General features: G+C 24.9%; 2 protein-coding genes across 3 annotated transcripts in view; one reads left to right on the top strand and one right to left on the bottom strand.

Annotated features, from left to right (window-relative positions):
• LOC117177748 (intraflagellar transport protein 20 homolog B) overlaps positions 1-12,795 on the top strand; it is a 14,094-nt gene extending 1,299 nt beyond the window's left edge. The window contains exons 2-4 of one of the 2 annotated variants that reach the window (XM_033368650.1): positions 8,765-8,919; positions 9,123-9,227; positions 9,299-12,795. In XM_033368650.1, coding sequence (XP_033224541.1) covers positions 8,765-8,919; positions 9,123-9,227; positions 9,299-9,310 — 272 coding nt within the window. In that variant the 3' untranslated portion in view covers positions 9,311-12,795. Of the gene's footprint in view, positions 1-8,764; positions 8,920-9,122 lie in introns of both variants that reach the window. The other variant, XM_033368651.1, reaches the window with a different exon arrangement.
• LOC117177745 (probable protein phosphatase CG10417) overlaps positions 11,984-21,825 on the bottom strand; it is a 38,268-nt gene continuing 28,426 nt past the window's right edge. Inside the window, exon 6 of the mRNA XM_033368648.1 lies at positions 11,984-13,402. Within this exon, the coding sequence (XP_033224539.1) occupies positions 13,163-13,402 (240 nt within the window). The 3' untranslated portion in view covers positions 11,984-13,162. The remainder of the gene's footprint in view (positions 13,403-21,825) is intronic.

Genomic DNA, 21,825 nt, shown 5'->3' with positions numbered 1-21,825 from the left:
GAAAATTTATCTTTTTTTTGTAGAAAATTAATTTCTTTAGTTGATAATTCACCGATTTTGTTGATTATTTTGTTGGTTTTGTTAAAAATTAATTTTTTTGACAGCAACTTTAGCTGTTATATTATTCTTGATTGAAAATTCATTTCCTTGATTGAAAATTTATTTCTTTGGTTGCAAATTTAACAATTTTGTTCAAAATTATTATTTTTTTCATTATTTTATTGATTAGAAATTTAACCATTTAATTTCCGTATTAAAAATTAGCTTTTTTGGTTTCAGTTTCATGTATTTTGTTCAAAATTAATTTATTGGTTGGACATTTATAATTTTAATTGAAAATTCATCTCTTTAATTGAAATTCCATGTATTTTGATTAAATTTTTTGTACGAAATTAATCTTGGTCGAAAATTCATTTTTGTTCAAATTTTTGGTTGAAAATTAAACATTTGTTGTGAAAATTAATTTCTTTAGTTGATATGTCACCTATTTTGTTGATTATTTTGTTGGTTTTGTTAAAAATAATTTTTTTCGACTGCAACTTTAGCTATTCTATTTTTGTTTAAAAATGTTTCCTTTTTAATTGATAATTTAACTTTTCGGTTGAAACTTTAAGTAAATATTATTTTGTTAAAAATTATTATATTTTAAGGTTCATTATTTTAATTGAAAATGTGTCTCTACAGTTTAAAGTTGAACTATTTTATACAGGAATCGTTTTTATTTTTGTTGAAAAATACATTTTTTTACTTAAATATTAACTATTCAATTTTTGAATTGAAAAAATATATTTTTTAGTTAAAATTTTTTGTATTTTGTTAAAAATTCGTTTTTTTGCAGAAAATTATTATTGATTGAAAATTTAATCCTATGGTTGAAAACTAATATATTTTGTTATAAATAATTTTGTTCACTAAAAATTTAACTATTTATTTTCTGAATTAAAATGTAGCTTTTTTAGTTTAAATTTTATGTATTTTGTTGAAAATTCGTCTTTTTGGCAGAAAATTAATCTTTTTGGTTGAAAATTTATTTCTTTTGTTGAAAATGGAACTATTTTGTTAATAATTCTTTTTTTAAAAATAAGTTTCTTAACTGGAAATTTAACTATTCAATTTCTGCATGAAAATTGATCTTATTTTTATTCGAACTGTTCCTTTTTGTTGAAAATTAAGAGTTTCTAATGAATAATTCAAGTATTTTGTTAAAAATATATCTTCTGGTTGGAAATTTATCATTTTAATTGAAATTTCATCTCTTTAGTTGAAATTTTGTGTATTTTGTTTAAATTTTCTTTGGAAATTAATCTTCTAGGTTAAAAATTAATTTTGTTACATGAAAATTAAAGTATTCAATTTTTAGATGAAATTTGAGCTTTTTTAGCTGAAATTTCGTGTATTTTGTCGAAAATTCATCTTTTTTCGAGAAAATTAAACATTTGTTGTGAAAATTCATCTCTTTGGTAGATAATTCAACTGATTTTTATTGAAAATTAATCCCTTAATTTCTCTTTTTCAGTTAAAATTTCTTGTATTTTGTTCAAAATTCGTCTTTTTGGCAGAAAATTATTCTTGATTGAAAATTCATTTTCTTGGTTGAAAATTTATTTCTTTGGTTGTAAACTTAACTATTTTGTTCAAAATTATTTTTTTTAAAAATTATTTTGTTCACTAAAAATTTAACTATTTAATTTCTGAATTAAAAATGAGCTTTTTCGGTTTCAGTTTCATGTATTTTGTTCAAAATTAATTTATTGGTTGGACATTTATAATTTTAATTAAAAATTCATCTCTTTAGTTGAAATTTCATATATTTTGATCAAATTTTTTGTAGGAAATTAATCTTCTTGGTCGAAAATTCATTTTTGTTGCATTTTTTCGGCAGAAAATTGTTCTTGATTGAAAATTCATTTCCTTGGTTAAAAATTTATTTCTTTGGTTGCAAACTTAACAATTTTGTTCAAAATTATTATTTTTTTCATTATTTTGTTGACTAAAAATTTAACCATTTAATTTCTAAATTAAAAATTAGCTTTTTTGGTTTCAGTTTCATGTATTTTGTTCAAAATTAATTTATTGGTTGGGCATTTATAATTTTAATTGAAAATTCATCTCTTTAATTGAAATTCCATGTATTTTGATCAAATTTTTTGTACAAAATTAATCTTGGTCGAAAATTCATTTTTGTTCAATTTTTTGGTTGAAAATTAATTTTGTTAACTGAAAATGTGACTATTTAATTTTTAGATGAAATTTGATCTCTTTTAGCTGAAATTTCGATTTTAATTAAAAATTCATCTCTTAAATTCAAATTTCATGTATTTTGATCAAATTTTTTGTACGAAATTAATCTTGGTCAAAACTTCATTTTTGTTAATTTTTTTTTTGGTTGAAAAATAAACATTTGTTGTGAAAATTAATTTCTTTAGTTGATAATTCACCTATTATTATTCATTGATTATTTTGTTGGTTTTGTTAAAAATTAATTTTTTTGACTGCAACTTTAGCTATTTTATTCTTGGATAAAAATGTTTCTTTTTTAATTGATAATTGAACTTTTACGTTGAAACTTTATGTCAATATTATTTTGTTAAACATTATTATTTTTTAAGGTTCATTATTTCAATTGAAAATGTGTCTCTACAGTTGCAAGTTGAACTATTTTGTACAAGAATCGTCTTTCTTTTTGTTGAAAAATAAGTTTTTTAACTCAAATATTAACTATTCAATTTTTTAATAAAAATATATCTGTTTTAGTTAAAATTTCTTGTATTTTGTTCAAAATTCGTCTTTATGACAGAAATTTATTATTGATTGAAAATTTAATCCTATGGGTGAAAACTAATATATTTTGTTAAAAATAATTTTATGCACTAAAAATTTAAGTATGTATTTTCTGAATTAAAATGTAGCTTTTTTTAGTTTAAATTTTATATATTTTGTTGAAAATTCGTCTTTTTGGCAGAAAATTAATCTTCTTATTTGAAAATTTATTTCTTTTGTTGAAAATGGAACTATTTTGTTAACAATTATTTTTTTTTAATAAGTTTGTTAACTATTCAATTTCTGCATGAAAGTTTATCTTATTTTTATTTAAACTGTTCCTGTTTCTTGTATTTTGTTCAAATTTTCTGTAGGAAATTAATCTTCTCGGTCGAAAATTCATTTTTGTTCAATTTTTTTTGGTTGAAAATTAATTTTGTTAACTGGAAATTTAACTATTCAATTTTTAGATGGAATTTGAGCTTTTTTAGCTGAAATTTCGTGAATTTGTTGTGAAAATTAATTTCTTTGGTTGATAATTCAACTAATTTTAATTGAAAATTCACCCCTTTAATGTCTCTTTTTTAGTTAAAATTTCTTGTATTTTGTTCAAAATTCGTCTTTTTGGCAGAAAATTATTCTTGATTGAAAATTTAACTATTCTGTTAAAAATACTTTTGTTCACTGAAAACTTAACTGTTTATTTTCTGAATAAAAACGCAGCTTTTTTAGTGTAAATTTTATGTATTTTGTTGAAAATTCGTCTTTTGGCAGAAAATTATTCTTCTTGGTTGAAAATTTAACTATATTGTTAAATTTTTTTAAAAATAATTTTCTTTACTGAAAATTCAACTACTCAATTTCTGAATGAAAATTTATCCGATTTTTATTTGAAATTTCATGTATTTTGTGCAAAATCCGTCTTATTTGGCAGAAAATTATTCTTGTTTGTTGAAATTCCATTTCTTTAGTTACAAAATTTTTTAAGATTAATTATTTTAATTGAAAATGTATCTCTACAGTTAAAGGTCAAACTATTTTGTACAAGAATCGTCTTTATTTTTGTTGAAAAAGACTTTTTTTAACTTAAATATTAACTATTCAATTTTTAAATAAAAATCATCTTTTTTTTTAGTTAAAACTTCTTGTATTTTCTTCAGAATCCATCTTGGGCAGAAAATTAAAATTCTTTGTTGAAATTTCACTTCTTTGGTTAAAAAATTCCGTTCTTTGGTTGCAAATTTAACTATTTAATAGGTGTATGAAAATTTATCTTTTTTCGTTGATATTTGAACTTTTAGGTTGAAACTTCATGTATACATATTATTTTATTAAACAATATTATTTTTGAAGGTTCATTCTTTTAATTGAAAATGTATTTCTGCAATTAATTTTGTTCAAAATTCGTTTTGTTGGCAGAAAATTATTCTTGATTGAAAATTAATTTCCTTGGTTGAAAATTTATTTCTTTGGTTGCAAACTTAACTATTTTGTTAAAAGTTTTTTTTTTTAAATAATTTTGTTCACTAAAAATATAACTATTTAATTTCTGAATTAAAAATTAGCCTTTTTGGTTTGAATTTCATGTATTTTGTTCAAAATTCGACTTTTTGGCAGAAAATTATTCTTGATTGAAAACTCATTTCCTTGGTTGCAAATTTATTTCTTAAATTGCAAACTTAACTATTTTGTTCAAAATTTTTTTTTTTTGTTTATAATTTTGTTGACTGAAAATTTAACTATTTAATTTCTGAAATAAAATTGAGCTTTTTTAATTTAAATTTGATGTACTTTGTTCAAAATTTGTATTTTTGGCAGAAAACTAATCTTCTTCGTTGAAAATTTATTTCTTCGCTTAAAAATTCCGGTCTCTGGTTGAAAATTTAACTATATAATGCGTGAATGAAAATTTATCCTTTTTAGTTCATATTTGAACTTTTAGGTTGAAATTTCATGTATACAATTTTATTTTGTTTAAAATTATTATTTTTTAAGACTCATTATTTGAATTGAAAATATATCTCTATAGTTAATTGTTAAACTATTTTGTACAAAAATCGTCTTTATTTTTGTTAAAAAATATATTTTTTTAACTTATATATTAACTATTCAATTTTTAAATAAAAATACATCTTTTTTAGTTAAAATTTCTTGTATTTTGTTCAAAATTCCTCTTGTTGACAGAAAACTAATCGTGTTGGTTGAAAATTTATTTCTTTGGTTGAAAATTAAACTATTTTGTTCACAATTCTTTTTTTTTAAATTAATTTTCTTAACTGGAAATTTAACTATTCAATTTCTGGTTGAAAATTTATCTTATTTTTAGTTGAACTTTCATGTATTTAGTTCAAAATCCTTCTTCATTTTCGGTAGAAAATTAATCTTAGTTGAAATTCCATTTTTTAGTTAAAAATTCCATTATATCATTCCATAAATCTAACTATTTAATATGTGGATGAAATTTTTGTTTTCAGTTAAAATTTTATGTATTATATTGAAAATTCGTCTTTTTTCGGCGGAAGGTTTGTCTTCTTGGTTGAAAATTTATATATTTTGTTGAAAATGCTTTTTTTAAAATTAATTTTGTCATCCCAACATTTAGCTTCAGGATGAAAACGTATCTTGTTTAGTTGAAATTTCATGTATTTTGTTCAACTTCGCCTTTTTCGGTAGAAAATTTTACCACTTTGGTTGATAATTGAACTATTTTTTTGAAAATTATTATTTTTTTGTTTGAAAATTAATTCTATTGACTAACAACCTAACTGTTTTTTTTTAAATAAAAATTTATCTTTTTTAGTTGATATTTTAACTTTTAGGTTGAAACTTCATGTACACATAATATTGTTAAAAATTATTATATTTTAAGTTTCATTATTTTAATTAAAAATGTATCTTTAGAGTTGAAAGTTGAACTATTTTGTACAAGAATCGCCTTTATTTTGGTTGAAAAATAATTTTGTTAACTTAAATATTAACTACTCAATTTTTGAATAAAAATATATATTTTTTTAGTTAAAATTTTGTGTATTTTGTTCAAAATTATTCTTGATTGAAAATATAACTGTTTATTTTCTAAATTAAAATTTAGCTTTTTTAGTTTAAATGTTATGTATTTTGTTCAAAATTCGTCCTTTGGTTAAATATTTAACTATTTAATATGTGGATGAAAATTTATTTGTTTTAGTTGATATTTGAATTTTTAGGTTGAAATTTCATGTATACATATTATTTTTTTTTTTTTAATTATTATTTTTTAAGATTCATTATTCTAATTGAAAATGTATCTCTACAGTGAAATGTTAAACTATTTTGTGCAAGAATCGTCTTTATTTTTTTTGAAAAATAATTTTTTTAACTGTTCAAAATTCGTCTTTTTGGCAGGAAATTAAACTTCTTAGTTGAAATTTATTTCTTTGGTTAAAAATTTAACTATTTTGTTAACAATTCTTTTTTAAAAATTAATTTTCTTAACTGAAAATGTATCTCTACAGTGAAATGTTAAACTATTTTGTGCAAGAATCGTCTTTATTTTTTTTGAAAAATAATTTTTTTTATCTGTTCAAAATTCGTCTTTTTGGCAGGAAATTAAACTTCTTAGTTGAAATTTATTTCTTTGGTTAAAAATTGAACTATTTTATTAACAATTCTTTTTTAATAATTAATTTTCTTAACTGAAAATGTAACTATTCAATTTCTGGATAAAAATTTTATCTTATTTTTAGTTGAAATTTTCTGTATTTTGTTTAAAATTCTTATTCTTTTTTGTTGAAATTCCATTTCTTTGGTTAAAAATTCCGTTCTTTGATTGACATTTTAACTAATTAATATGTAGATTAAAATTGATCTTTTCAGTTAAAATTGTATGTATTTAATTGAAAATTCCTCATTTTTTGTTGGAAGGTTTGTCTTCTTGGTTGAAAATTTGAACTATTTTGTTCACATTTCTTTTTTTTAAATTACTTTTGTTATCCCAAGATTTAACAATTCAGTTTTTGAATGAATGAATTTTTAGATGAAAATTTATCGTTTATAGTTGAAATTTCATTTAGTTTTGTCAAAATTCGCCTTTTTTTGGTAATAAATTTAAACATTTTGGTTGATAATTTAACTATTTTGTTGAAAATGATTCTTTTTAGTTTGAAAAAATTAATTAATAAAAATTTATCTTTTGAAAGTTGAAAATTCAACTTTCAGGGTCAAACTTCGTATAAATATTCGGTTAAAAATGTTTTTTTTTTTGTAGTTAAGATTCATTAATTTTAATTGATAATTCTTCTCTTCGGTTGAAAATTGAACTGTTTTGTACAAAATTCGTCTTTATTTTACTTGAAAACTAATTTTTTTTTTAAACAGAAATATTAACCATTACATTTTTTCGTAAGAATGGATATTTTTGAGTTGAAATTGCATTTTTTATGTCAAAAATTAATGTCTTTGGCTGATAATTTAACTCTGATTGAAAATTCTTTATTTTTCTTTTTTTGAAAATTAAAATTGTTTACTGAAAATTTAGCTGTTCTATTTATGGATAAAAAGTTGTCTTTTTTAGTTAGAGATTCATCATTTTAGTTGAAAATTCATTTTTTTTTGTTTTAGTTTAAAATTGAACTATTCCAGTTCAAGACTTATTATTTTAGTTGAAAGTTCATCACTTTGACTGAAAATTTAACTATTCCATTTTTGGCTGGAAAATGATCCTTTTTTATTGAAAATTGAACTTGTAGGTTGAAATTTACATTATTTAAAGTTAGATTTTCAAGGAAATTACATCTTTTTTTGGCATAGAAAATTAATTTTCTGGGTGGAAGATTGATATATATTTTTTTAATTCAACTATTCCAGTTAAAGATTCATTATTTTTGTTAAACATTGATCTTTTGGTTTAAAATTTAACAATTTCAGTTGAAGATACAGTTTAAAATATATTCTAGTTGAAAATTAATCCTTTTCAGTTGAACATTTAATAAACCCCTGAAATAAAATACAATACATACAAACATAATTTTAGGAGCTTGCGCATATTAACTATATTATAGTTGATATTTTCACAAGAAATATATAAATATTGATTCAGAAACAGTTGAATCCCACTAAAAAAAGACGAATTTTCAACAAAAATAGATTCTTTTTCAACAGAAAGTTGCTTTTTTGATAAAAAAAAAAGGATCAAATTTGTATCAAAATAAATAAATGTTAAAACCGCAAAGACGAATTTTCAACCATGAAAGATTTTTCAGTCAACAGAGAATAGAAAATTCAACCAAAGAAATGAATTTTGAACAAAAATTATTAATTTCCTACCAAAAAAATTGTTTCCAACTCAACACGATCAATTTCCAACCGATACTGGATGGTACATTTTTGATTAAAGAAAATTATTTTTCATAAAATTGAGCGAAATTTTAACCAATAAAATAACTTTTTTATACAAGTAGTTACATTTTGAAGCAAAAAATATGTATTCTCAATTAAAATATTAATAGTTGAATTTTCAACTAAAAACGGTTAATTTTCAGCCGAAGATGGAAAAGTTACATTTTCAGATAAGAAAATGAATGTTGAATTAAAAAACAAATTTCAACACTAAAAGAGGTGAATTCAAAACCATAAATATTATATTAGACTTTTCAACTAAAATTAATTGATTTTCAACGAAAAATAGTTAGTTTTTCTTATTGGGTGCTATTAGTTCAGTCCGTTTTTAAGCGAAAAAAAAATTTTTAAATGGGAAGTTATCAGAAAACAGAGGAACTGTGTTTAAAAAGGGACAAAGAAGGTAATTTCAGAAATCAATAGTACTTATTATTGATTAAAAAAAAATGTTAATCAGAAAACTAAAAAATAAAAATTGATAAGCTGTTTTCCCAAAAATTCTTAGATTTTGGTAACAAAATCGCAATGGTTAAAAATGCAGATCACGTAATATAGTTTTCTACTATATATTTAAAATTTTTTTCATCAATGTTGCATTCAAAGTTTGTCCCACTATTTTATTTTTTAGAAATCACAGAGTTCAAAAGAAGTACCGATGAATTTGTTCAAATTATGGACAACATGGCAGAACAAGTGGAAAAAGAAAAGATGAAAGTTGTGGGCGCGAGGAACTTACTACGTTCAGTTGCCAAAGAGCGTGATGGACAAAAGCAGCAAATGCAGGTACGCAAGTAGTATAGCTATGCTGATGTGACGCCATTTTTCCCGCCGAGCAAGGTTCTCTTCTGTGCTAAGTTACCGACATCAGGTAATTACCATCGGTCGGTAACTTAGCACGGAACAGAACCTTGCTCTGTCAGTAAGTGGCGCCGTAGCTATACTACTTATGGATAATAAAATCAATAATTACCTTTTTCAAATTCTAGGCTTTAATTATGGAAAAAACGATGGAGTTGGAACGACTTCGAATACAATACGACTCTTTGAAAAAAATTGAAATGGAACAGTTGGAAACTATAGAACATTTAACAGTAAATTAAAAGAAAGTATTTCTCCTTTATTGTATTCATATTTGAAAAATCCGTCCACATTTCAAATGTAGATTGCAGAGTGATGTTCACAAACTACACGGTCAATTTCAATCTAATAAAAAAAAAAGAAGAAAGAAGAAACATTCCCTAAAAATGAGAATAAAAGCAGTATAACTGTGAATGAAATATATTTGTAATTACAAAAAGGAGTGAATGAAATTGTCTTAGATTTTGTCTTCATGGTACATGTATTACGAAACGGATATATGCATATTGTACAAAGGTTGATCAAGAATTTTGCATCTAAGAATCGAAGTGTTGGGTGAAGACTCTCCGCAAGGCACATCAGTTAATTCTGGCTGATACTAAGTATACATTTTAAAACGTCCTGTTCGAGCCAAACTTTCCAGACTGCTTCAATTATATTTACAAATTTTCATGATTCGCGACTTTCTTTTTTCTGAAAAAATTGTTACACCTTTGCGTAATCATATTTATACCGACAGCTATACAAATCAGAAGCAATCAAGAAGTTCCGATCTTTGATTGCTAGAGTTTATCCAACAAAATTTCAACGGTGTACAATAATCTCGAGCAAATTCAAATGTCATTAGAACTCGTCATGTTTGGGCAATTCAGCGTCTCGAAAGATCAAATTCTCTTTTCGCTATACGTATAAAACCATTTTAAAGAATTCATCACTTTGGTATGGCATGTTCAGTACAGCTATTCGAAGTTTTTAGCTTTAAACAGATTCGATGATTTATACATAAGATACACTAAACGATAACGTGAAAAAAGACTGAATCAATGAATGTTAGTTTCTTTAAAAAAAGTTGAGATTGTGTACTTGTACTTTCACCCTGCCAAGCCTTAACCGAATCAGCGACGCACATCTCCTCTTATGTTTGCAATTATTACTGCTGTTGCTCTCCTATGTCTTTCAAAAAGTATGTGAATGTAACAAGTCAAGAATTGGAAACTTGTAAGGGGATGTGCGTCGCTAATTCAATTGGGGCTTCACATCTTGAGCGCAGATGAAAATCTATTAAGAGCATATCATCTCGGAAATTAAGACCTATTGAATTGAAAGAAAAAATAAACACCTAATGAATTTTCATGTACTTTTACCCTTTCAAGCTTTAGTCGAATCAGCGACGCACATCTATTTGCAAGTTTGCAATTTTAACTGCAGTGGTATTTTCATGTCTATCAACAAGTTAAGAAGTAAGGATTAAAAATGTGCAATATGTGCGTCGCTAATTCGACTAGGGCTTCACAGGGTGAAAGAACATGGAAGTCGGTTGTGAGCGTATTATCTCGGGTCGAAAAAAATAAGAAACTAATGAATTTTGACGTACTTCCACCCTGTAAAGTTCCAGTAGAATCAGCGACGCACATCTCCTTACAAGTTTCCAATTTTTACTTCTTGACTTGTCGAAAGACATGAGAATGTCACTGCAGTTAAAATTGAAAACTTGCAAGGAGACGTGCCTCGCTGATTCGACTGGAGCTCCATAGGTGAAAGTACGTGAATCCATTAGGTTCTTATTTTTTCTTTCTGTTTAAGATCATACGCTTCTAATGGATTTTTATGTACTTTCACACTATAAAGCTCCAGTCACATTAGCGACGCACATATCATTGAAAGTTTCCAATTCTTGACTTGTTACATTCACGTACTTTTTGAAAGATATAGGAGTGTAACTGCAGTAATAAGTGCAAACTTACAAGGAGATGTTCGTCGCTGATTCGACTAAGGCGTCTCAGGGTAAGAGTACATCAAAATCTATTAAGAGCGTATAATCTCTGAAACTAAAGCCCATTGGAGCGAAAAAAATAAACACCTAATGAATTTCCATGTACTTTCATCCTGAGAAGCCCTAATTAAATAAGCGACGCACATATACTTGTAAGTTTGCAGTTATTACTACCGTTGCATTCCTATGCCTTTGAAAAAGTATGTGAATGTAACAAGTCAAGAAGAATTGCAAGCTTACAAGATGTGCGTCGCTGATTCGATTGGGACTAAAATCACGGGGTAAAAGTACAGGAAAACACACTACATGCGTATTATTTTGGAAACGGAGACCCAATGGATCGAAAATAAGTACCTGATGGATTTTCATGTACTTTTACCCTGTGAAGCTTCAGTCGAACCAGCGACGCGCATCTCCTTGAAAGTTTTTAATTTTTACTTCTTGACTTGTTACATAAACATACTTTTTGAAAGACAGGAATGTAATTGCAGTAATAATTGCAAACCTGCAAGGAGATGTGCGTCGCTGATTCGTTTAGAGCTAAAAGCGGTAAAAGTAAATCAAAATCCATCAGGTTCTTAATTTTTCTTTCGAACGAATAGACCTTAGTTTCAGAAGTAACACGTACTTGATGAATTTTCATGTACTTTCACCCTGTGAAGCCCAAGTTAAAGCAGCGACGCACATCTCCTTGTAAGTTTGCAATTATTACTGCACCTGTATTCCCATGGCTTTCAAAAACTATGCGAATGTAATAAGTCAAGAATTGCAAACTTACAATATGTGCGTCGCTAATTCGACTGGTGCTTCACAGGGTAAAAGTACATGAAAATCCATTAAGTACCTATCATCTCGGAAACCAAGACCCATTGGATCGAAAAAATAAATAAGCACCCAATGGATTTTCATGTACTTTCACCTCATGAAGCGACGCACATCTCGCGACCTCTCCTTGCTAACAGTGAAATTTTTCATAATTTTGTATAAGACAGCAACTAGGGATTGAAAAATAAACTTTATTCAAAAAGAAAATAAGAAATGAATCGTTTGTATTGGATTACAAATATAAATCTTACAGCTTATGTTTAGAAATATGTACAGTCGCACATTTAATGTACCTTACAAACTCAATAGTACACTAAAGAAAAAAAGTCTGTTCCGTCAGAACATCGCAGATGCCACTCTGTTCCGAAAATCTTTTTACATTTTTTTTCTCTCAGCTGTGCATGATTTTGAAACTAAAAAAAAAAACAAAAAACAACGAAAGATCCACGCGAAGGAATGATAGTGAAATAAAAAGTGAGCTTCGACGGTAAACTAGAAGGTAATGAAACCCGGTTTGTTTAAATCGTCAATTATTATTGAACGCTAAGAATGCAAATGGAGTGAATGGCATTTTGAACATGATTTTTTTTTCTCTCTCTCTCTTTTATTTCTTCGAGCCGCCAGTTTTCCTCCTAAATTCTACACCATAACCAATGAAAATTTAGTGTCACGAGAGCGATAAATATGTTAAAATTATTATTAAAGGCTAGAGAGGTGTTATGACGTCGATGTGAATAAAACAATAAATTATACAATTGATAGGTTGCCGCTAATTTGTTACCTTAACTTTGCCGTGTTTAGATGTATGCTTATATTTATTAACTTATCAACTACAATATATAAAGGTGTTCTCCACTGAAAAAGAAAGTGTTAAAATTATATCTTATCGCCTAAACAACTATTCCTCGTTCCAGTAGTAATTGCATTACTGTTCCTTTTCCAATTTTCGCCACAATTTTGAAAGATGTACAAAAAAAAAAAAATGAAACCCGTTAAAAGACTTTTGTTTGCCTCAGTCAAAAATGTAAAAACGAAAGCATCTGTAAAGAGGAGTGAGTAATTCAGCAATACCGTTCGTTTCCTTTTCAAAGATAAAACATACAAAAAAAAAACAAACAAAAAAAAATATCACCCGCGTACGATCCAATCCTTCAGTCTATTGAGCACTTGTAATGGTCGTGCTTTTTATGTATTGTTTCAATGTAACTGCAAGATGGTGGAGTGACGACTCTGGTCAGGGTGCAAGTCAGCAGAGTCGGTTTGCGGAATTGCATAATTTTACAAAACATTCATATCCACTTTAACAGCTTCTCTCGGTCAATTTGTGATGATGAATAGAAGAAGCACTCCTCAGACGGCTTCAGTTTTCTGGCGTTTGCATTCTTCTATCACACTTTCGTGCGCCACACACTCGCTGCTGGCATCGGGCTTGCTCGGGGATATGGGCCTTTTCTTCGTTACTGGCTGATCCGCCGTCGAATTGCTTACATCATTCGATAGCGATGATTTGAATTGGACAATCACTGCCGTCATATTGTCACATCCTGTGCCATCTCCCAAAGTGTTTGGCGCAAGGCAATGGTCAAAGAGCTGAAATTGCCAATTTTATCATCATTGTCTATTATTCCATTGAGTTTTTACATACATACGACGAAAAAATTATAAAAGACGAAGAAAATAATTTAAAAGTATCTTCATCTAGGCACCTATAACTATAATATTATATTAACCATCTGAACGTACACTAGTGCGAATTCGCACCAGGGGAAAATTTTTCGAGATGTTAGAGTACGCGACATTAGTGACTTGACTGCGGAAGTAGCAAGTTGGTGCGAATTCGCACCAGTGTACGCTTTGTATGTGTAGCATCGTTGCTGACTCCGGAACACAATATATTGTGGATTTTTATGTTCGTCACTTGCATTTTCATTCACGTAAGTATATTTAATCATTTTTACAATATCAGCAGACTGAAATACATTTATTAAAGTAAATAAAAAAGAAAAGATTTTTGCACGCGATCGGCATCATAAATAAATTTGGTATTGATGAAATTTTTATACATTTTCACAATGTATTTTCAATAATAATCAGTCATCTATTAAATAAATACTTCACAGATTTTTCGTGGTAAATAAATGGTTTTATTGCATTTTATTGTTATTTAACATATTCACTCTTATCGTCTACTCTAAAATCAAGAAATTCCCTTCTCGAAAATATAGTAACTTCGGGAGCACGGGAAAAATATTAATATTTTTTCCTTCAAATACAAGGTTAAAACTAAGAAATCGCGTTGGTTCTGTTGAAATGCAAACAATACGGGATTTTAAGGGGAAAAATCACTTTAAAAAAAAGCATAGTTTTTTAATAACATCACCTATTTTTTCGTCAATTTAAATTGCAGCAGTGTATTCTACGGGAAATTGTACCCCAAAATTATACACCTAGTTATATATTTTAAACATTTTTTTCATCTATAAATCAGCTGCTGAAATCCCGGAAATTCAAGTTATAATTTTTCATAATGCCGCGCCAATCACATGTTTCGCTTTTTTTTTTATTGACTCGGAATATGTATACAAACTCACGAATTTATTATAAATAATTTTATTTCTTAGTTAATACGTTTAATTTAGAAACCTATAAAAAATTATATTACAAGATATTTTTAAACATATTAGCATCATCGACTGATTAAATAATACTTTTCAACCAAAAAGATGATTTTTTTACCAAAAAAAGACGATTAAAAAAAACATGAATTCTCAACCAAATAGTTGAATTTTAAACTAAGAAAGATCAGTTTTCAACCGAAAATGAAACAGTTAAATTTCCAGTTACATAAAATAATGAATTTTCCACCAACGTGATGAATTTTAAGCTGAAAACACAAAATTTCAACAAAAAATTTCAGTTTTAACTGAGTAATTTTATTTTCAATCAAAAAGTTAAATTTTGAACTCAAATAAATATCAGTTTTCAACTAAAAATTAAATAGTTACATTCACATCACAAAAATTTCGCTCTTTGTAATTAATTTTCCAAAAGATGAATTTTCAATCAAGATGAATTTTCAAGAAAAAAAGAAAATTTTGTAACCGAACATTGAACAGTTAAATTTTCAGTTGAATAAGTTATTGTTCAACCGAATAGATTAATTTTTAAATAAAATGATGAAATATTCAATGGGAATAGTAAAATTTTCAGTTAAAAAAAATTAATATTTAACAAAAGTGTTTAATTTTCACTGAAGTAATTAACTTAAACAGAAAATAATTTTAAAACCAAAAAGTCGAACTTCCAACAAATAAAGATTTTTCACATGAAAAAATAAAAGTTTATTTAAATTTTCTTTACAAAAATTGAATTTGCAAACAAAACACATGACTTTTCAGCCAAAAAATAATTTTCCAAGAAACTGATACATTTTCACCCAGGACTTTTCCAGGTTTTCCAGGACAAAAAAAATACATTTTCCAGGTATCTTTCTTATATAGTGAAAAATACATTTCACTAAACATAGAAATTGTAGGTCTAGTGGAAATTAAAAAAAGTGCTACATGTGAAATTTTTCATACGCCCCCAAAATCTGATCTTATGATAAAAAAAACGTTTTTTCGTTTATTTTATTTAATATTTAAAAGTTTCTTTTAACTTTAGCTACCAACAACCAACAACAGTTGAATTGTTAGAGTAATAATAGAATGTTTAAGAATACAGTTCTATTATTAACAAAAAAGGTGAATTTTAAATCCAAAAGGATGAATTTCCTGTCCCAATAAACAAATGTTTTAAAAAATCGTTAAATTTTCAACTAAAAAAAAATAAAATTTCAATCAAATAGTTGAATTCTTAATCTTCAAGTAAAAACATCAATTTTTTATTTAAAAAATTAAAATTACAGTTTTCATTTTCAAACAGAAATGAATTAACAAGTAAAAAATAAATCTGTAACTAAGAAAATAAATTTTTAATAGAGTGGGCCAACTTTTAACCAAAAAATACCAATTTTTTACAAAACAGTTGAACTTTCTACTCTTCCAAAAAGATGTATTTTCAACGAAATAATTTAATTTTTCAACTAGAGAAGAATTTTCAATTAAAATGATGAATCTTGAAAAAAAATTTAACAAACTAGGTAAACTTTAAAGCCAGAACTTAAAATTTTTAACCAAATAGACCAAATTACTTTTCTAACAATAAGGACGAATGTTTCATGAAAAAAAATTTTCAACCAAAAATGGAAAAGTTACATTTTCAAGTAAAAAATTCATTTTTAATAAAAAAAAAATAGCATTGAACAAAATAGTTAATTTTCAACAAAAGAGATGAACCTTTAATGAGTAGAATAAATTTTGAACAAAGAGGTCCAACTTTTACGCAAGTACTTGAATTTGCAATTAAAAAACAAAAATCATCAAAAAAATAGAATATGTAGTTGCATTTTTAATTAAAAAAAGATAAAATTTCTATCAAAAGAAGTGAATTTTCTACAAAAAAGATTGTTCAATCAATAGAGAAAAAAAATTTGAATCAAATTGTTAAATTTCCAAGCCAAAAGTTAATTTTCATCCAAATGGTTGAATTTTCAACAAAAATAATCATTTTTGTAACTCAAAAAGAAAAATATTCAACAAAACAGTTGAATTTTCCAACCGAAAACACTAATTTTTTAAACAAAATAGTTATATTTTCACTCAGAAAATATGAATTTTAAACAAAAAACGATCAATTCTCAACCAATAATAAAACAGTTAAACTTTCAGTTAAAAAATTAATTTTCAACCAAGAGATTGACAGCCAAAACCTTCTTTTTCTTTGAGGGAACAAAAATTCCAGGACCATCAGTAAAATTCAAGGACTTTTCCAGGTTTTTTCCAGGCAATTTTTTTTATTTATTTATTTTTTAAAGATTGATTTTCAACAAAATAATTAAACTTTCAACCAAGGAGATGAATTTTCATCTTAAAATATAAATCTTTAACAAAAAAAGTGATTTAATAACAAAGTGATTAAATCAAATCTTTCAAACAAATTAGTTGAATGCTCAAGCTCAAATATGAATACACAATTATTTTTAACAAAAAAATTGCATTTTCATTTAAAAAAAAATTAAATTTCTTCTATAACATATGAAGTTTTACATAAGAAAAAAGTTGAATTGTCTGTTGAAAAAAATTTCAGTAGAGTTTTCACGATCAAATTATGACGTTTTAAACAAGAAATAATTTTCTAAGCAAAAAAAAAATGAATTTTCAATTCAAAAAGGCGAATTTTTAACCAAAAAGGATTTATAAAAAAAAAAAAGATTAATTTTTATACTGAAACAGATGAATTTGTAATAAAAAACGACAAGTTTTTTTTTATAAGTTGAACTTTCATCCAGAAAAGATTTCAGTTCAATTTTCAACCAAAAAGTAGCATTTTTACCCAAAAAAAGTTTTAATTTCTCTTACAATACACGAATTTTTAATTAAAAAAGAAAACATTTTCTAAGAAATAGTTAAATTTTCAATTAAACAGCAGAATTTCAACCAAATTATTTAATCTTCAATCGAATAGTTGTATTTTCATCCAATAAAGATGTAATTTTTTGTAAAAACGGTGAATTTTAAAATCAAAAAGATAAACATTAAAAAAAAATGTTGAATTTTCAACTGAAAAATTACATTTTTATGCATAAAAGATGAAATTTCTCCTAAAACAGATGCGTTAAACAAAAAAACCTTGAAAAAAATATTTTAATTTTCATCCAACGAAGATTCCAGTTCAATTTCTAACACTAAAATAAGAATTGTAAACAATTTGCAACCAAATAATAAAATTGATAACTAAAAGGATAATCTTCACAAGAAAGTTGTTGCCAATTATCAAAATTCTAATCTGAAAATATTTCATTTTCACAGTTTTTTAACTTCTCCAATTTTCGAAATTTTTATCTTAAATTATTCAGATTTAAGATTCTTCAATTCAAAACAAGATTATTCAATTTCTAACGCTTTGAATTAGAAATTATACAATTTCAACTTCTTTCTGATAAAATTGACCATTAAAGAAAAAATTGTAATCTAAAATTTTTCAATTTTATTATCTTAAATAATTGAAATTCGCGATTCTTATATTTAAAATAAAATTGTTTCATTTCATAAGTTTTCAATTAGAAATGATACAATTTTCAATCTTTTCTAATAAGATTGTTCAATTTTAAAAATTTAATCTAAAAGTGTAGAATTTGGAATGCTTTCTCTCTGAAAATTTACGAGAATCTCAGAATTTGTTTTAATTAATAGAACATTGAATTTTTTCGTTAACTTTTCGTTTGAAAATTCAATTCTTTTTTTTTAAGTATGTCTTTTTTATTTTAAATTTTACCCGTTTTATCAGAAATTAAATATTTTTTTGATAAAAATGCAACTGTTTGGTTAGAAATTAATCTATTATACTATTTTATTAAAAACTTAATTATTTCGTAGAAAATGTACTTTTTGTTTAAAATTTATATTTTGGTGCTGAAAAATGAACTGAAATATTTTCTGGATGAAAGCTCTAATTATAAAAAAAAAAAATGGTTTGTTTTCTATAACAAATTCATCTGTTTTAGTAAAAAATTGATCTTTTTTGGACAAAAATGCAACTATTTCGTACAGAATTGAACTATTTTGTTTAAGATTCATCCTTTTTGGTTAACAAAATTCGTCTTTTTGTATTGGAAATTCAATTTTTTTGCGCAGAAACTTATTTTTTTGTTACAACATTTTAATTTCTGATGTTACAAAGTTAAATGGAATTTATATTTTTTTTATTTATTTACTTCTTTTTTTTGTGGTTTAGAATTAATTTTTCAACAGAAAATGTAACTTTTCCATTTTTTAAAGATTGATATTCTTTAGTTAAAAATTCGCGTTTTTTGTTGTTGTAGAAAATAATTGTTTAATTTGAAATTTCCTTCGTTTTGGAATGGATTGAAAGGAATTTAAGGGATGCGAGAATAATTCGATGAAATTCATGTAAATTCAAGATGAATGGAAAAAGTTTAAATAAATTCAAAAAAATTCTAAGAATCTGAAAAAAACTTCATTGGTCAATTAAATGAAAAGTTTTAAAAATTGCAAAAAAAAATTGATTGAAATAAGTAGAATTTAGAAGAATAAAAAAGGAATAAAAAAAAATTCACGGGAATTTAAAGAAATTCGGGGTGAATTCCAAAAAACTGGATATCACTTCAATTATTTGAAAGCCTACTTATTTCTAACTAAAAAACTGACTAATGACGATCAAAAATTCAAAAGAATTTCAATTAATTGCATTTTTTTAATCCATTTATTTCAGTAACATTTGAGTAAATTTAGAAGAATTGAAGGGAAATGAGAAGAATTCGATGAAATTTATAAAAAAAATCAAGTTGAATTTAAAAGGCAATTAAGTGAATTGAAAATATTTAAAAAATATAAAAAAATATATAAAATCCATTGACTGGAGTGGAATTAAGTGAATTTAGAAGAATTAAAATTAATTAAACAATTTTTTTTCTTAAAATTAAAGTTAAAAAAGTATTAAGTGAACTGAAAATCCTTCAAAATATGATAAAATGCATTAAATTCAGTAAATTTGAAATGAGGTCAGAAAAATTAAAATGGCATTCAAAAGAATTTGATGAAATTCCTAAGAATTTAAAGGCGAGTTTACAAAACTTCAAGATGAATTTGAAAAATAAAAAAAAAGGTTTTAAACTCCATTGAATTGAATAAAATTAGAATTGAAGGGATTTAGTAGAATTCAAAAGAATTTAAAAGAATTCAGAACGAATTCCAAATAAAATTGCAAAAAAAAAAATTTTGAAAATCTCTTCAAATCTTTGAAACCTTAAAAAAAAACCCTCACTTGGAAAATATTTAACCTTCTTGGTGAATAATTTGTCTTTTTGCTTAAAAATTCCAGGAAAAATCTACAAATTTGGTAGAAAATTAATGTATCTTGTTAAAAATTAATCTATTTTGTTAAAAAATTCACCTTATTGGTTGAAAAACAATCTTTATGGTGGAAAATTAGTTTTTTTTTCTTATTTACAATTAATTTTTTTTTAAAATAAAAATGTAACAGTTCAAATATGTGTTGAAAATTTATCTTTTTCGATAGAAATTTAATCTTATTGGTTGAAAATTATACTATTTCGTTGAAAATTTACTTTAATTTTTTAGAAAATTATTTTTTTACTTAAAAATTAACTCTTATTTCTAGATGAAAGTTTCTCTGTTTTAGGAGAAAATTGAGGTATTTGTTGAAAATAGTTTTTTTGTTTGTTTATAAACGAGTACTCTCGTTAGTTGAAATTTAATCTTTTTTGGTTAAAAATTAATTTTCTTGTTTAAAAATTTAAATATTTTCTTGAAAATTCGCTTACTTTTGGGTTGAAAATTTATTTTAACAACTGAAAATTTAACTATTTTATTTCATGCAGAAAATTTATCATTTTTGGTTGAAAAATCAATTAAAATATTCAATTTTTGTTGCAAATTTACATTTTTTGATAGAAATGTAATCTTTTACGTTAAAAAAATTATCTCTTTTGTAGAAAATTCAACTATTCTATTTTTTTGTCAAAAATTAATTTCTTTGGTTGAAAAAAAACTATTAAGTTAAAAAAATATTTTTTTTTTATATAGAAAATGCGTTTTTGGGGTTGAAAATTCGTTTCTTTTTAGTTAAAAATTAATTTCCTTAATTGAAGATGTAACTATTCCATTTTTGCTTGAAAATCTATATTTTTAGTTGAAAATTTATTCATTTTGCTAAAAACTTGTTTTTTTCTTTTGTTTAAAATTTACTTTTCTAATTTCAAATTTAATTATCCTACTTTTGTTTATAAATTTATCATTTTTAGTTGAAAATTTATATATTTGATGGAAACTATCTTTTTGGTAGAAAGTTCATCTTTTGGATTTAAAATTGAATTATTTCGTCGAGAATATATTTTTTTGTTTGAAAATAGATTATATTAACTGGAAATTTAGTTTCTTTTATTTTTGTCAGAACAATTATTTTTCAACTATTCTAATTTTTGTTGAAAATTGATTTTTCGATCAAAATTCATGTATTTAGTTGAAAATTAATTTTTTTAGTACAAGATTCATGATTTTTGTTGCAAATTCAATTAAAATATTCCATTTTCTGTTGCAAATTTACCTTTTTTTTTTGGTAAAAATGGATGTACTTTGTTGAAAATGAGTCTTTTTTTGGTAGAAAATCAATCTTTAGGATTGAAAAATCGAAGAACAATTTCGTTAAAAATTAATTTTTCTCTGTTTGAAGAATTATAATTTTAGTTTAAAAAAAATGCATTTCTTAGGTTCAAAACTGATCTTTTTGATTTGAAAACTTAACTAAAAAGTGTTTAAAATATACTTAAATTCGAAATTTTTTTTTGCATTTGTATTATTAATCTTTTGGCTGTATTGTTGGCTTTATAACCAGAAGAATTTAGAGATTGGTATATTGTAGCAACCCCGAAGAAGAGTTATTATTAATTATTAATTGAAAATGCTCATCAATTCTAATTAATATTAAAAATGGCACACTGGTGCGAATTCGCACCCCCAGTTTTTTTCATTCTGTTCGCATTTGCGCAAATACAGCAGCTCCTTATTTGACTTTGTGGTTTCAAAGCATACAAATTCTCAAAATTTATTTTAATTAATAGAAAACTGAATTTTTTCGTTAACTTTTCGGTTGAAAATTCATTTATTATTTTTTTTTTAAATTTAAATTTTTTTTAAACTGTTTGGTTATACATTAAGCTATTATACTATTTTATTAAAAACTTAATTATTTCGCAGAAAATTTACTTTTTGTTTAAAATTTATATTTTGGTGCTGAAAAATGAACTGAAATATTTTCTGGGTGAAAGCTCTAATTGTGGGTCCGGATGCAATAAGGGCACATAAAATTATTTCGTGCGAAAACGAAGTCCCCTGGAGGCTTTAGAAAAAATTTTCGAATTTTAATTTTCAAAA

The sequence above is a fragment of the Belonocnema kinseyi genome, chromosome 8 (assembly GCF_010883055.1).
Source record: "Belonocnema kinseyi isolate 2016_QV_RU_SX_M_011 chromosome 8, B_treatae_v1, whole genome shotgun sequence".
Taxonomy (NCBI): domain Eukaryota; kingdom Metazoa; phylum Arthropoda; class Insecta; order Hymenoptera; family Cynipidae; genus Belonocnema; species Belonocnema kinseyi.
This window is presented reverse-complemented; position numbering and strand designations above follow the sequence as displayed.